At 42.2% G+C, this 16,249-nt stretch overlaps 1 protein-coding gene across 2 annotated transcripts in view; it reads right to left on the bottom strand.

Moving 5' to 3' along the window:
* Nucleotides 1–379: 379 nt before the first annotated feature.
* The window catches only part of LOC129847357 (metabotropic glutamate receptor 2-like), a 65,604-nt gene continuing 49,734 nt past the window's right edge, over nt 380–16,249 (bottom strand). For both annotated transcript variants that reach the window (XM_055915137.1, XM_055915129.1), the window contains exons 4-6: nt 9,185–10,248; nt 1,145–1,322; nt 380–833 (exon numbers count right to left, since the gene is read on the bottom strand). In XM_055915137.1, the coding sequence (XP_055771112.1) occupies nt 760–833; nt 1,145–1,322; nt 9,185–10,248 (1,316 nt within the window). In that variant the 3' untranslated portion in view covers nt 380–759. The remainder of the gene's footprint in view (nt 834–1,144; nt 1,323–9,184; nt 10,249–16,249) is intronic.

Raw genomic sequence — 16,249 nt, forward strand, 5'->3', positions numbered from 1 at the left:
CTGAAAATGCCACAGTGTTAAATACTTGAAAATGGCAACTGTTGATGTAGTTTTTTGAGTTGGAAGTTCTTGGAGGTGTTTCTGAGGGTTACTCATGCCGAGGCTCCAGGGTGATACTATTCTGTAATGACATGTCATTCATTTTATTCACCTTTCCCCAAATGCTCTGTGGAATTCAAGAGCAGCGGTAACACGTAGGAGAATGGTTTCTATGCAACATAATATTTTAACTAAAATACACACACTAGCATTTGATCACCTCCTTGGTGACTCTGTGATAAGTAATGTCTTCTGATTGAATGACAGTTTAACTACAACACATTTTGTTTCAGTCAGACAGCCTGTGTATGAGAGTTATAAAATATTCAACACACTGTAGTTTTCATATTAATAAAAAAAAACTTTTTATTTACATAAATTACAAGAAAGCACAAACTGGTTCACCAAAATCTACATTAAAAACATCTTGTATATATTACATTTAACAGATTTACTATAATTTACTCCATGTCTGAAGTAAAATCTTCAATAAAAAGAAGGGCTATAATACTGAATCTTTGACATCTCTTTTTAAAATCGCTACTAGGCAGAGAATGAAAACAGAATCGGGACATTGTACTCACAGCACTAAGAGGATAACCAAATCTGGACAATCTTCTGTGTGACCTCTTTATTATCTGAAACAGCTGATTCTTGACTAGTGGTTATAGAAGTGTATACAATGGCAGCAGAGGAACATGAGGCTCAGTCTGTCAGTCTTCACAAAGATGATGTCGTGGAGTCCACCACTTCTCGACCATTACACACCGTTGGTACAATATTGGAGGCTGAAGCTGCAGAAAGAGAATAGACCATTTTCTACAACACTTCTATCAGATTACAATCTACTGGCAGTCAGATTAGAGGTTAGAGAAGAAGATGGAGTAGAAAAGAACACCTCATTCTAAAATATAGAGACGCTGGTCTGACAGCTCACCACAGGGGTGTTCTCAAGTGACGTGTTGTATCACGTAATGTGTTGAAACATCTCAGTGATTAATAATGATAATGTAAAATTATTTTAGCGACCACGATGGAAATAATAATGATGATGATGGTAATGGTGATGATGAAGGTTGTGTTCGCCTGCCGGCGGGGTTTGTACCTTGAGAGAAGCTGGATCCGGGGCCGGTGGTGACGCCGAAGCGGGTGGTGGCCACCCGGAGCGAGGTGACGTTCTTCTGGGGCTGGAACAGGATGATGTGGGTCTTTGGGGCGAAGAGGCAGCCCAGCACCACTGAGCCACTCAGACTGACAGAGATGCACATGGTGGTGGTCTGCACCTGAAGGGGGGAGAGGGATAAATGGAGAGGATGGGACCAGAGGCAGGGATTACTCATCTGATAAAGCCAATACATACCATATTACGGACAGGGTTGGGGAGTAACTGATTACATGTAATCTGATTACAAAAAAACTAACTCCAATCAGTAACGTTATAAGCAACAATATTTAAATCAGATTACAGATACTTTTGTAAACCTAGATGATTGCTTCTTGGATACCTATACATTTACCAATGACATTCAATTCAGCATTAAAAAAAGGAGCAAGTTTAAATTTGTTCCGCCTGAGCGAGTCTAACCCCTAATCAAAGGGCTACCCAGACCCCTCTTTTACACTGCTGCTACTCTCTGTTTATTATCTATGCATAGTCACTTTAACTCAAACCTGCATGTACATATAACCTCAATTACCTCGACTAACCGGTGCTCCCGCACATTGACTCTGTACCGGTACCCCCTGTATATAGCCTCGCTATTGTTATTTTACTGCTGCTGTCGAATTATTTGTTACTTTTATTTTAAATATCTATTTTTTACTTAACTCTTATCTTTCTTAAAACTGCATTGTTGGTTAGGGGCTTGTAAGTAAGCATTTCACTGTAAGGTCTACTACACCTGTTGTATTCGGCGCATGTGACAAATAACATTTGATTTGATTTGACCACAAGTCAGAGACCACTATGATGGCACAGCAAATGCATTTGATGGATAATTTGTCTTCTTCTAATGCCTTTTAAGAGAAAAGCAATCCCCCAAAAAATCTGATTACGTTACTGATACAAATTTTGGATAGGTAACTAGTAATTGTAACAGATTACATTTAGAAATAACCTACCTACACAACCCTGACTATGGAACACAATACACCATGGAGACTGAGGAATGTCAAAAAGCAAACAGATAGTAAGCAGACAATCTCAGGAAATAGGTTACATGTGTGCTTGTGTGGTGCTACCAGCAGTATCTGAGAGGAGAGGGGTGTGAGTGAGTGAGCTGTTCGCCTGTCAGTCCCTCAAATCATCCTAACTCCCCTCTCCCTCCCGTCATCTCCTTCCATCCGCCCACATGCAGTTGTGTGTCATCAGCCAGTCCTTTTATATACAGCCAAGCTTTGTTTTTGTCTCTTCCCAGATTACTGTTTAGTTATAGTGCAGAGCTGCAGGTGGGTGGGTGCTGGGTGGATCTTGCCAGTCTGCCATCCACACACTTCCAAGGTGTCTGTCCATGTCTCCCTGAATACTAATATCAGCATTAGAATGAGCTGGGCTGGCAGGCAGAGAGCACCCAGCGGTGGACATGCTGTTCAAGCTGTGCTGTGGCCGTTCACTCACTGCTGTCACTGAATGCAAATTCACCATAACATGACACAAGTGAATCTTTGAGTTGTATAGTTCAATTTGAAATAAATAATTGATTTGTTGACCGTCTCATCTATCAGTCCCTTTATTGAGCTGTACATTGTTAAAAAGTTAATCCATCGGTTTAAATCTGGTTTATAATATAACTAAATGGTGGTAAACGGATGTCATCCTCATGTAAGTAGCTGTATATTATCAAATAGCACACAGGTCCTATATCCCACACTTTGTATTCAAAAATAGTTTCAATAACACGGCAATGAGGACAGTATACTGCATAATAAAGTGTTAAGCAAATATATTTCTTAGGAAGAGCTGAGAGCTGGGAATCTGTCTTCTCAGTGTGGGATTGAATTGTTCATTATGAAAACTGACATACAGTAGATACAGATTTTTGTAAGTACTTTCGATAAAACTTTTAGATACAACCCACTGGGCACAGATGTCAATTCAACGTCTATTCCACATTGGTTCAACAAAATGTCATTGAATTGACGTGGAAACAACATTGATTCAACCAGTGTGTGCCCAGTGGGAAGTGTCTGTTTTTAAAAGGCTGTGTAGCCTGTGGTAGCCATACATACTGTCTATTCAGGTGTTTTTCCACCTAGAGGAAGCCAGAAGAGTGAGATCATCCTACATTTTCAGCCTGGTAACAGGATGTGAACGTAGAGCATGAATGGATGATTTCAGTGTTTCTGTTGGATTGTAGAATATGAGTATATGAAATAAATGTCACCAATAAAACCTAAAGATACAGGTAACTGCCAAAATAAAGGAAACATCAACATAATGTATCTTAATAAGGCATGTTTTGTTGATGGTACTGTCTCAGAGGCCGCTCCAGAATCTCCCATAAGTATTCAATTGGGTTGAGATCTGGTGACTGAAACACACACACACTTTAAACCCCCTATGGTCCTTTGAGACCCCTTTTTCAAAGTCAATGAGATCTTTTTTTCTAGCCATGGTAGCCAAAATAATGGGCAACTGGGCAATTTTATACATGACAATAAGGATGATGGGACGTTAATTGCATAATTAACTCAGGAACAGGGGTGAAATTAAGGCGGTATGTTCCGGGTAAGGCGTCCTGGCAAAAGACAGTGGGGGTACGCCGTACCAGTAAAACATGAGCCTATCACAATAATGAAAACAAAAAGTCAAGAGAACTGTAGGTTATTACACCATTATTAATCATTACCTCATGTCATGAAACATTTGCGAATGGACTTGAAAACAGGTGGTATAGACTACATTCCAAAATGCGATGTGGTTAGACAAAAAAACGGACATTTTGCAAAGGCAGGGATGAGTGGCCAACACTGAGACGCGTGTGGATGCATAAATTCTTCCCCCCCTGTCAAATGTCATTACACTTTTTGGTGTTTTGTGTAACAGATGTCTCTTTCCATTCACCACTGTTTGGAGGTTGGAAATATGTTGCGAGTGGATGAACGTGCAAGGGTAGCCTAGTAAAGGAGCCCTTAAAACGATTGTTTGACAATCAGATAAAAACATCATGACTGGTTGTGTTTATGCCACAATAAAATATGAACAAATTTGAGATAAATATGCTTTTTTGTGTGTATGGAACATTGCTGGGTTCATGAAACATGGGACCTGTAACGGCTTTCGTCGGTGGAAGAAGGAGAGGACCAACGCGCAGCGTGGTTAGTGTTCATCTTAATTTAATGAAACTCAAAAATCTGAACACTACAAATTACAAAACAACAAAAGTGAAAACCGAAACAGTTCTATCTGGTGCAGACACACAAAGACTGAAGACAACCACCCACAAAACCCAACAGAAAACAGGACACCTAAATATGGTTCCAAATCAGGGACAACGATTGACAGCTGCCTCTGATTGAGAACCATATCAGGCCAAACACAGAAAACCAACATAGAAATAGAAAACATAGATTACCCACCCAACTCATGCCCTGACCACACTAAAACAAAGAAAATACAAAAGAACTATGGTCAGAACGTGACAGGACCAACACCTTATATGTTGCATTTATATTTTCTTCAGTATACTTTGTATCCCTCATTTACTCAAGTGTTTTCTTTATTTTGGCAGTTACCTGTGCATCTGATAGTTGTACAACCATGTACAAGCCTAGCTGCAGAGATTTGTAACAGCGTGGGGTAAGATAGCTGATGATGCCTTTGATTTGTTTAACCACATTTTTGGCATCCATGATTTAAAACAAATCTTGAGGAATAAAATTTAGATTCTTCTGATCTATGGGTTACATGAAACAAGGGCACTCTTTGCCCTTGAATATGACTGATGTTTCATCACCTTTGTTAACCTATCACAGAGGTTGGAGGAAAAGCTGCTTGTCCCCTTCAGGGATGACATCTTTAATATTTCATTTGGTAATCATGTTGTAATTCATGCCTCAGTACACCATATTTTGCCTGCTTAAACATTTCATGGATGGCATATGCAAATTACTGTTTGATTATTCAACCAGAGATCTCTGAAATCTCAGGGTGTGAGGACAACCATCTCATAGCAAGAGTGTAGACTGACAGACTGACCCTAGCCCCCCGATACATAAACTACTGCAGTATAAATACTGGAGGCTGAGACAGGAGGGGTCAGGAGACACTGTGGCCCCATCCGATGATACCCCCTGTTTGGCCCTGTCCGGGGCTATCATCGGATGAGGCCACAGTGTCTCCTGACCCCTCCTGTCTCAGCCTCCAGTATTTATGCTGCAGTAGTTTATGTGTCGGGGGGCTAGGGTCAGTCTGTTATATCTGGAGTACTTCTCCCGTCTTATCCGGTGTCCTGTGTGAATTTAAGTATGCTCTCTCTAATTCTCTCTTTCTTTCTTTCTCTCTCTCGGAGGACCTGAGCCCTAGGACCATGCCTCAGTACTACCTGGCATTATGACTCCTTGCTGTCCCCAGTCCACCTGGCCATGCTGCTGCTCCAGTTTCAACTGTTCTGCCTGCGGCTATGGAACCCTGACCTGTTCACCGGACGTGCTACCTGTCCGAGACCTGCTGTTTTCAACTCTCTAGAGACAGCAGGAGCGGTAGAAATACTCTTAATGATCGGCTATGAAAATCCAACTGACATTTACTCCTGAGTTGCTGACTTGTTACACCCTCGACAACTACTGTGATTATTATTATTTGACCCTGCTGGTCATTTATGAACATTTGAACATCTTGGCCATGTTCTGTTATAATCTCCACCCGGCACAGCCAGAAGAGGACTGGCCACCCCTCATAGCCTGGTTCCTCTCTAGGTTTCTTCCTAGGTTTTGGCCTTTCTAGGGAATTTTTCCTAGCCACCGTGCTTTTACACCTGCATTGCTTGCTGTTTGGGGTTTTAGGCTGGGTTTCTGTACAGCACTTTGAGATATCAGCTGATGTAAGAAGGGCTATATAAATAAATGTGATTTGATTTTATTTGTAGCAGAAAGAACACAGCACAGTGACACAGTGGCTTGCGAAAGTATTCACCCCCTTGGCATTTTTCATATTTTGTTGCCTTACAACCTTGAATTAAAATTGACTTTTGGGGGGTTTGTATCATTTGATTTACACAACATGCCTACCACTTTGAAGATGTAAAATATTTTTTTATTGTGAAACAAACAAGAAATAAGACAAAAAACTGAAAACTTGAGTGTGCATAACTATTCCCCCCCCCCCCCCCCTCTGGCATTTTTGCCCATTCTTCAAGTTGGATGGGTTCCGCTGGTGTACAGCAATCTTTAAGTCATACCACAGATTCTCAATTGGATTAGGGGCTGGGCTTGGACTAGGCCATTCCAAGACATTTAAATGTTTCCCCTTAAACCACTCGAGTGTTGCTTTAGCAGTATGCTTAGGGTCATTGTACTGCTGGAAGGTGAACCTCTGTTCCAGTCTCAAATCTCTGGAAGACTGGAACAGGTTTACCTCAAGAATTTCCCTGTATTCAGCGCCATCCATCAATCCTTCTATTCTGACCAGTTTTCCCAGTCCCTGCCAATGATAAACATCCCCACAGCATGATTGATGCTGCCACCACCATGCTTCACTGTGGGGATGGTGTTCTCGGGGTGTTGAGAGGTGTTGGGTTTGCGCCAGACATAGCGTTTTTCTTGATGGCCATAAATATATTTGGATATATAAATACATTTTAGTCTCATCTGACCCTGACCCAGGAACGTGACATTGCCTGGTCCATGAGTTTTGGTGGGCGGCCCTCTCTTGGCAGGTTTGTTGTGGTGCCATATTCTTTAACATTTTTTATAATGGATTTAATGGTGCTCCGTGGGATATTCAAAGTTTCAGATATTTTTTATAACCCAACCCTGATCTGTACTTCTCCACAACTTTGTCCCTGACCTGTTTAGAGAGCTCCTTGGTCTTCATGGTGCCGTTCGCTTGGTGGTGCCCCTTGTTTAGTGGTGTTGCAGACTCTGGGGCCTTTCGGAACAGCTGTATATATACTGAGATCATGTGACACTTAGATTGCACACAGGTGGACTTTATTCAACTAATTATGTGACTTCTGAAGGTAATTGGTTGCACCAGATCTTATTTAGGGGCTTCATAGCAAAGGGGGTGAATACACATGCACTCACCACTTTTCCCATTTTTGTTTTTTAGAATTCTTTGAAACAAGTTTTTTTTTCATTTCACTTCACCAATTTGGACTATTTTGTGTATGTCCATTACATGAAATCCAAATAAAAATCCATTTAAATTACAGGTTGTAATACAACAAAATAGGAAAAATGCCAAGGGGGATGAATACTTTTGCAAGGCACTGTATATCCCTCACAGCAGACAAAACAAATCACATGAGCCACTGTTTCAGTTCAGTTGCACCAGAGATAATCAGAGTGGTCAGATTAGATATCTGTGTTGATCTGACACTCTGTTCTGTCCGTGTCCCACTCTTTCCCCTCCCCCTTCTGCCATGAGGTAGGGTCCCTCTGAAGCCCTGGGAGACATACCATAATCCCAGCGCACGGGACACAGCTGGGACTCAACGTCCTGCTCTTTCACACTCCATTTCACACAACTACGCACAGGGATGTTCTGTCCCACCTCCAGACCTCGTGCTCTCCAGCCTGCCCATCTGTGTCTGCAGAGGTATAGGGTCACCAGGGGACCTCTCTCTGCCTCTCTCCCCGGCTCCAGTCCACAGAGGGATCCCAGAGGGAACCAACCACGACAGAGCTCAGTATGTCTTTCTGGAACTCTCTCTCTCCGTCATCAGATCTTTAAGTTTAAGACTTAACATTTCAAGTATGATTAGGTCACTTGGCCACAGAAATATTTTTCTAGCTGTTATGCTTTTTGCTCTGCTGTACACACACCACATACACACTTGTGTAAAGTATACACATACAATATTTACGCAATGTTGGAGAGCATTACTTAATAAATCCATTGACTAATCATTTGCTCTATGCTAATTGTCATTCAGTAGCTGATTTCAAGTGTGTTTTCGGTCCAAATCCATCCCACCTATTAAAACATATATGATATGATCTCCTCTGAGCCTTTGTTCTCATCTGGAACAGATTTCTCAGCCACATGAAAAGAGAGCTGCTGCTTTTATCAAAGTTAAAGAGAAGTGTTCAAAGGGATTTGATATCTCTCATCTCAACTCGCAGGTGCTTTAGAAAAGATTCAATGCGCCAAACTCACATTCCCTGACTTATGACTATTAGGACACAGGAAAAACACAAGTAGAATTAACAACAAAGGGATCCATTTTGTGTGTCTTCAACCTCTTGTAAAGTAGACATATGTTAGGCAGTGTGTTGATGTTGTGGTGTTATTCTTTAGGAAAGCAGTGATTATTTATACCAGAATAACAAACTCTCTGGGCTCTATTCAGACTTGAGATAAGTTGACTTAACAAGGACTTGAGTCATTTATGTTTTACTTAAATCCATATTTTATTGACGTAGCCCTTTTACACTCATACCTGTATACGGGTTTAACTGACAGACATTCTGAACTTGAGCACCGTGCATGACAAGAAGTTGCCCCCATCCCGCCCGGTAATTGGGCAACTTTTGCAAATGTTTTGTTTTCTGAGTGAGGGAAATGTTGTAAATTAAGATGACTCAATGTATTTTGAAAGATGAGATATTGAGGATTACAATAAATACAGCTTTGATGTCATACAAACAAGCCAAACACCCGTGAGTCCAAATGTGAACTTCACATCTCCAAATCATAAAACACATGTAATATCAGTGTCAACATTTATGATCACTGTGTTTGATGTGCAGTTACAAGATAACAGGACGTCATACCCCGGGTTGTTCTGGACAGAATGAACAGATGTTCCTATTAACTTCAAACTGTTCCCTTTCAATTGCTACCATACTTATGTATTTTCATATTTATTCTGTAAGAAACATTTCAATTTGGCCCTATCCATATATGGCAATTCCCATGAGTGTAAAGGGTTAAAACTACACATCTCAAGTCTGAATCTGGCCCACCGAGTTGGTAACTCACCCTGTAGTCGCTGGCCGTGACGTAGAAGATGGGCTGGAAGGCCAGCCAGATGATACAGGTGGTGTACATGGTGAACCCAATGAACTTGGCCTCGTTGAAGTTCTCTGGACACTTCCTGGTCTTAAAGGCGTACACGGTGCAGAGGATGATGAGGATGCAGTTGTAGGTGAGGGACATGAGCATGCTGGAGTCTTTGCTGTTGCACTTGAGGGTAACTATGTCCCTCCTCTCTGGGCTCACCTCCTTCCTGACCCCCGGGGTCTCCACCAGGAGCCAGACCACCACCACCACCAGTTGGCAAGAGATCAGACCCCCGCAGATGGCCACCTGGGAGGCAGGGCTGATGAACCTCGGCCGCTGGGCTCCGTCCTTCACCCCGCTGAAGATGCGTGCGATGCGGTTGGTCTTGGTGAGGAGCGCTGAGTAGCACACAGCGAAGGACGTGCCCAGGCCTAGTCGACGTAGGGTACACACAGCCATGGAGGGCTTGGAGATATAGATGAAGGTCATGCTATAGCACATCAGAACACCCAGCAGGAGGATGTAGGACACTTCCCGCCCACTGGCCTTCACCACGGGGGTGTCGTTGTGCTTGAGGAAGAGGCCGATGATGAAGAGTGTACACATCATGCCCAGGCAGGAGATGGTAACAGGGCCTATAGCCCAGGCGTCCTCCCAGCGGATGTACTCCTCAGGCAGGTTGTAGCAGCCCGTCAAGTTGGCCAGGGGCCATTCGCCAAACTTGCAGTCGGCGCAGGTGAACTCATCCATCAGGTACTGGTAGGACTGGCAAGGGATGCAGATCCAGCAGCACACGTCTCCAGGCTGCATGCTTTTCACCTCGTTCTTCCTGCAGGGGTCGCTACACTGGGAGGTGGGTACAGCATGACCCTCCCAGGGGATCTGGCTGGTGTTGAAGGTCAGACTCTGGGCCCAGTAACCCACCTTATGGTAGACGTAGCGCCCGTCCTCTTGGTGGTAGTGGAATATGTTGTAGCGGCCCAGGCTGTCTCCAAAGGCATCGAACCTCACCATGTTCTCTGTGTCTGCTGGACGGAATGGAGCTGAAAGGTGTGAAAGAGAAGACCATGGACATGTTATGATAGTTGAAAGTCAAATAAGCAAATGAGTGTCTATCCATAACAATACAATATATGATCAACCCTCTCAACTCTGACTAAGATTGCTATTTTGAATTAATTGTGTTTTTCTTTCCTAGCATTATGTGTACAATAATGTACCAAGGATGTTGTCGTCGACATGTTCTGATGGAATGAGCTTGTTTCTGCTTCATCACTTCACCTCTCTGTATCTCCCCTCTGACATTCCATTCCTTCCACATGGGATTGAACAGTAGCTGATGCATCGGGGACACAGGTGCAAACCCAGCATTTACATAATTGAAGCCAGAAGGTTGACTCTGTTTTCTTTGCACTTGAATGTGAATGCGATTCAGAAGTCTGTTTTACTATTCAGGTGCCAGAAACTATGGGTTTACAGCAGATTATACCATGGAATTGTTGAATACTCATTTCTTATTGGCTTGAAGGGCATTATTTCCCTATAACGCACAGCATATCGGCATGGTAGAATTCAATGGCTATAATTCATTCTTACATGTTTTGTTTGAGTTACTTTTTAAAACAAAAGTCGAATTCAAAACATTATTGGTATTGTTGAATTTGATTTTCGTAATAGCAAGCTAGGACTAATGGTTGGTTAGCTAAACTAGCACATCTGTTTGTTTAGTTACCACAGCAACTACCGTCAGCTATCTAGTAACAAGGCTATATACAGGGGGTACTGGTACGGAGTCCATGTGCGGGGCTACAGGTTAGTCAAGGTAAATTGAGTAAATATGTACATGTACTGTATGTAGTTGTAAAGTGACTATGCATAGATAATAGATAATAAACAGTAGCAGCAGCATAAAAAAGGGGGGGGGGGGGGGTGTCAATACAAATAGTCCGGGTAGCAATTTGATTAACTGTTTAAGCCTTTTGGACCTAGACTTGGCGCTCCGGTACCGCTTACCATGCGGTAGCAGAGAGAACAGTCTATGACTAGGGCGGCTGGAGTCTTTGGCAATTTTTAGGGCCTTCCTCTGACACCTCCTGTTATAGTGGTCCTGGATGGCAGGAAGCTTGGCCCCAGTGATGTAATGGGCCATACGCACTACCCTCTGTAGCGCCTTGTAGATGGAGGCCGAACAGTTGCCATACCAGGCGGTGATGCAACCAGTCGGGATGCTCTCAATGGTGCAGCTGTATAACTTTTTGAGGCTCTGAGGACCCATGACAAATCTTTTCAGTCTCCTGAGGGGGAATAGGTGTTGTCGTGCCCTCTTCACGACTGTCTTGGTGTGTTTGGACCATGACCGTTTGTTGGTGGAACTTGAAGCTCTGAACCTGCTCCACTACAGCTCTGTCGATGAGAATGGGGGCGTGCTTGGCGTTGAACACATTTCTACTCTAATTTCTAGAGGAAAATGGGTTAAATTATAAAACGGGTTGTTTGGACCCTGATTGGTTGATATGGGACAACAACTCCCGCAAAATACCATAATTCCACAGTCGCAGGCAGGAAATGAATGAACTTCATCTCCCTCTTGGAAAAAGGTGTCTACACATTTTTCCACACTACTATTTGGTTTGCAACAGTTGGGGTTTTTATAAACCTACCAGTCTGCCTCCTCTATGACCTGTGCAACAATGTATCATTTTACAAATGTGATCTGTGCGAGTGATCCCGTGCGAGTAGGCTAGCCAGCCTAAAATTGAACAAAGATTCACCAGGGAAACCGGCGTGAGGCAGCATATGTAGGCCTATTGGATATTTATCAAATCCTTATTTATTGAAGTTATTGTCTCTCATCATCATTTAATCTGAGATAGATAGCTACATGCCAATTATATAGCAACGTCGAATGAATAGAATGAACGACTGGGTCAAAACATGAGAAAATAACTAACGACCAGCCCGCTTGGGTAGCAACTTCAGAATGCAAAAGTTATCCGATGCTGGCCTGGAGGCAAGGGAAATAGCTGTGAGTGGCCATTGGTGTGAGAGCTCACTAAATAGTTATTGGCAGCCCCTAACATGGAGAACATAAAGTGCTGGCGCGCCATTTTAGCTGGCAATGATGTGAGAGGGAAGTCCCATTCTCCGCAAAAAGACGAGGATATCACTGGCTGTCACTGACCAGTTCCAGGACCATGGAGAGTTCTTCTAATAGTGTGCCATCAATGGAAACTTCACCATTAACATCACCAGCTAGGTTGGTTAGGTAGTCCAATCTGATGTCTTCTGACAGCAAGATTCCCTGGGGATCCAGTTAAAATCCATGAATGGCTGAGATGGATTGCTTGGGTAAAGCAACCCTCATGGACTTCAAACCACCCACCATTACTCATGCATGAAAATATTATTGCCTTTTACTCCATCAATACTTTAAGACTACTTACTCAGTCAATAGTTTAGTAGTTAGATAGTCAGAGCATTTGGCTTGGTGGTGTTGTTGTACAGATGTGTTGATGCTATAGGGTTTTACATAAATGATCTGATACACTTGCTAACTATCTCTGCTCACCACATGAATGAGAGTGTCGATGCCTGATGAAAGTGTTTATGTACAGTTATTCCTATTTGTGATATCCAGGTTCTGGGCCAAATCACTGTCCTCACACTCCAGGCAGATGAGATGTGTGGAAAAATGAGCCTCAGAGTGTGAGGCTGGACATGGATGTTTCATCTTTGCAAATTGAATCGTTGCACGCTGTTATCTTCAGCAGTATTATAAACAACTTGAATTAGTCATTGGGCTGTTCCTATGTTTAGGTAGGAATTGATACAATGGATCTAATTTGATGTAATCAAATTTGTTACCAAGCAGGGCACTCATGGGTAGATTATGATTGCAAGATATCATGCAGTGTAGTTTTAATTTTCAACATTATGTTGTGAGAGCATAATTGGAGAAAAGGATAATATAGATAAACCAAATGAAGTACTAAAAAACCGAGTTGAATATGGTCTATTTGTTCTCTGGCAATATTCTAACGGGAAATCACATTTCTTAGGATATAGTTAGACTACGGAGGTCATGAAATGTTGTCAGCCGCTGGTGATTGTCATGCAAATCACTGCAGGTCTCACAGTAATTGACCTTTATTTAACATAAACACATTTAGCATCTCCGGCTTCCCCACTTAGCGGACCTTTGGAACATGTACAGTTTTAAAAAGTCTAATAAATACATTTCATATAGCCTACACTATCACAATAAATCCATGATTTATTTTAGGCAAGTCTAAAGAAACATTATATGAAGAAAATGTAGCCTATTTCAGAAGAACAGAATAGCATATTCTGAGCCATCCATATGTTAGGCCCTGATCTGGCTATGCCATATAGCTGTAGGCTACACTAGTTAATTTAGCAGGCGAGATTTGCTTATAATTCCCGTGGCATTATTTTATATTGTTTTATAGTAAGAACAATACAATGGAACTTTTGAGCTGAATAACATAGAAAGGATGTTTTATCCAAACGATTTGAAGGAGTGTGCACATGCGGCTATTCTGTGTTGAGTGGTTAACAAAGAAACAGGTCCTCCTATATGCTTCATTTAGAGTTATTTATGCAGATTTAGTTGTGATACAAACGTTGGGCTATATGTTTTGATTTCTAATATAATCTAAGGCTGCATGATGCAACTCTAATGAAATTGAGTTACATTAAAGGCAGGCTGCACACACTTCATCAGTATCTCATTCACAATTTGGCAAGCACTGGATAATATTGTCACCCATCAGACTATTCTCAATTTGTTATCTGGTATTTGCGTATATCCTACCTAATGCTGTATATGTGTGGAATATTTTTTTATTTAGAATGACCCACAAAATAACAGACGTCATCAGTAGCCAGCACTTGAATAGCGAATGGAGGTTACGTTTTAAATATGCCAGGTATGCTACACCATTCGTAAAGCAGATTAATGTGCATCATTTTAAGAATTTAGCAATAAATATAGCTGCACGAGAAAGTTGGGATACTCTTTTAAATAGTGTCCAGTCAAAACGCACACGATTGTGCAATAACTGGGCTTATAAGAACACGTTTCTCTAGGCTCTGTAGGCTATGGGCTCTGAGCTCTCCAAAACTTATAGGCCTATGGGATATGGGCTCTCTAAAACATATAGGCCTATGGGCTATGGGCTCTCTAAAACATATAGGCCTATGGGCTATGGGCTCTCTAAAACATATAGGCCTATGGGCTATGGGCTCTCTAAAACATATAGGCCTATGGGCTATGGGCTCTCTAAAACATATAGGCCTATGGGCTCTGAGCTCTCCAAAACGTATAGGCCTATGGGCTCTGAGCTCTCCAAAACGTATAGGCCTATGGGCTCTCTAAAACATATAGGCCTATGGGCTATGGGCTCTCTAAAACATATGGGCCTATGGGCTCTGAGCTCTCCAAAACGTATAGGCCTATGGGCTCTGAGCTCTCCAAAACGTATAGGCCTATGGGCTCTCTAAAACATATAGGCCTATGGGCTATGGGCTCTCTAAAACATATAGGCCTATGGGCTCTGGGCTCTCCAAAACGTATAGGCCTATGGGCTCTCTAAAACATATAGGCCTATGGGCTATGGGCTCTCTAAAACATATAGGCCTATGGGCTCTAGGCTCTCCAAAAACGTATAGGCCTATGGGCTATGGGCTCTCTAAAACATATAGGCCTATGGGCTATGGGCTCTCTAAAACATATAGGCCTATGGGCTATGTGCTCTCTAAAACATAAAGGCCTATGGGCTATGGACTCTCTAAAACATATAGGCCTATGGGCTATGGGCTCTCTAAAACATATAGGCCTATGGCCTATGGGCTCTCTAAAACATATAAGCCTATGGGCTATGGGCTCTCTAAAACATATAGGCCTATGGGCTATGGACTCTCTAAAACAAATAGGCCTATAGGCTATGGGCTCTCTAAAACATATAGGCCTATGGCCTATGGGCTCTCTAAAACATATAGGCCTATGGGCTCTAAAATATATAGGGCTATGGGCTCTAAAACATATAGGCCTATGGGCTCTCTAAAACATATAGGCCTATGGGCTCTCTAAAACATATATGCTATGGGCTATGGGCTCTCTAAAACATATAGGCTATGGGCTATGGGCTCTCTAAAACATATAGGCTACGGGCTCTCTAAAACATATAGGCTACGGGCTCTCTAAAACATATAGGCCTATGGGCTCTCTAAAACATATAGGCCTATGGGCTCTCTAAAACATATAGGCCTATGGGCTCTCTAAAACATATAGGCCTATGGGCTCTCTAAAACATATAGGCCTATGGGCTCTCTAAAACATATAGGCCTATGGGCTCTCTAAAACATATAGGCCTATGGGCTCTCTAAAACATATAGGCCTATGGGCTCTCTAAAACATATAGGCCTATGGGCTCTCTAAAACATATAGGCCTATGGGCTCTCTAACACATATAGGCCTATGGGCTCTCTAAAACATATAGGCCTATGGGCTATGGGCTCTCTAAAACATATAGGCCTATGGGCTCTCTAAAACATATAGGCCTATGGGCTAGGCTACATGATACATGCGACTGATTTGAAAAAGTGCTTACACTGTTCCTTGCCTTTTAGACTGCACACGCTGGGCATCATTCACAAGTGATAATATTCTCACCCATCAGACTATTCTCAATTTAATCTGGTCTTTACATATACTAAATTATATATGTGTGAAATTAGTTTTGATTTCGAAAGGCCATTATCATGCATCTGTCGGAACAAGAGTAGGGGAAAAAAGACATATCATCCGTATGCATTTCAACAGCAAATGGAGGACGCTTTTCCGGTGGTTCATTTTCATGCCAGCCAGGTAGGCTACTCCAGTTGTAAAGCAAAGCAATGTGCTACATTTTAGGAATGTTATGAAATAAATATTTTAAGCCTATAGAAATATGATTGGATCCTCCTCTTTTTAATAGAGGCCATCAAAACTCTGTTTTCTCACGCAATTGCATAGCCTATAGA

The sequence above is a fragment of the Salvelinus fontinalis genome, chromosome 3 (genome assembly GCF_029448725.1).
Source record: "Salvelinus fontinalis isolate EN_2023a chromosome 3, ASM2944872v1, whole genome shotgun sequence".
Classification (NCBI taxonomy): Eukaryota; Metazoa; Chordata; class Actinopteri; order Salmoniformes; family Salmonidae; genus Salvelinus; species Salvelinus fontinalis.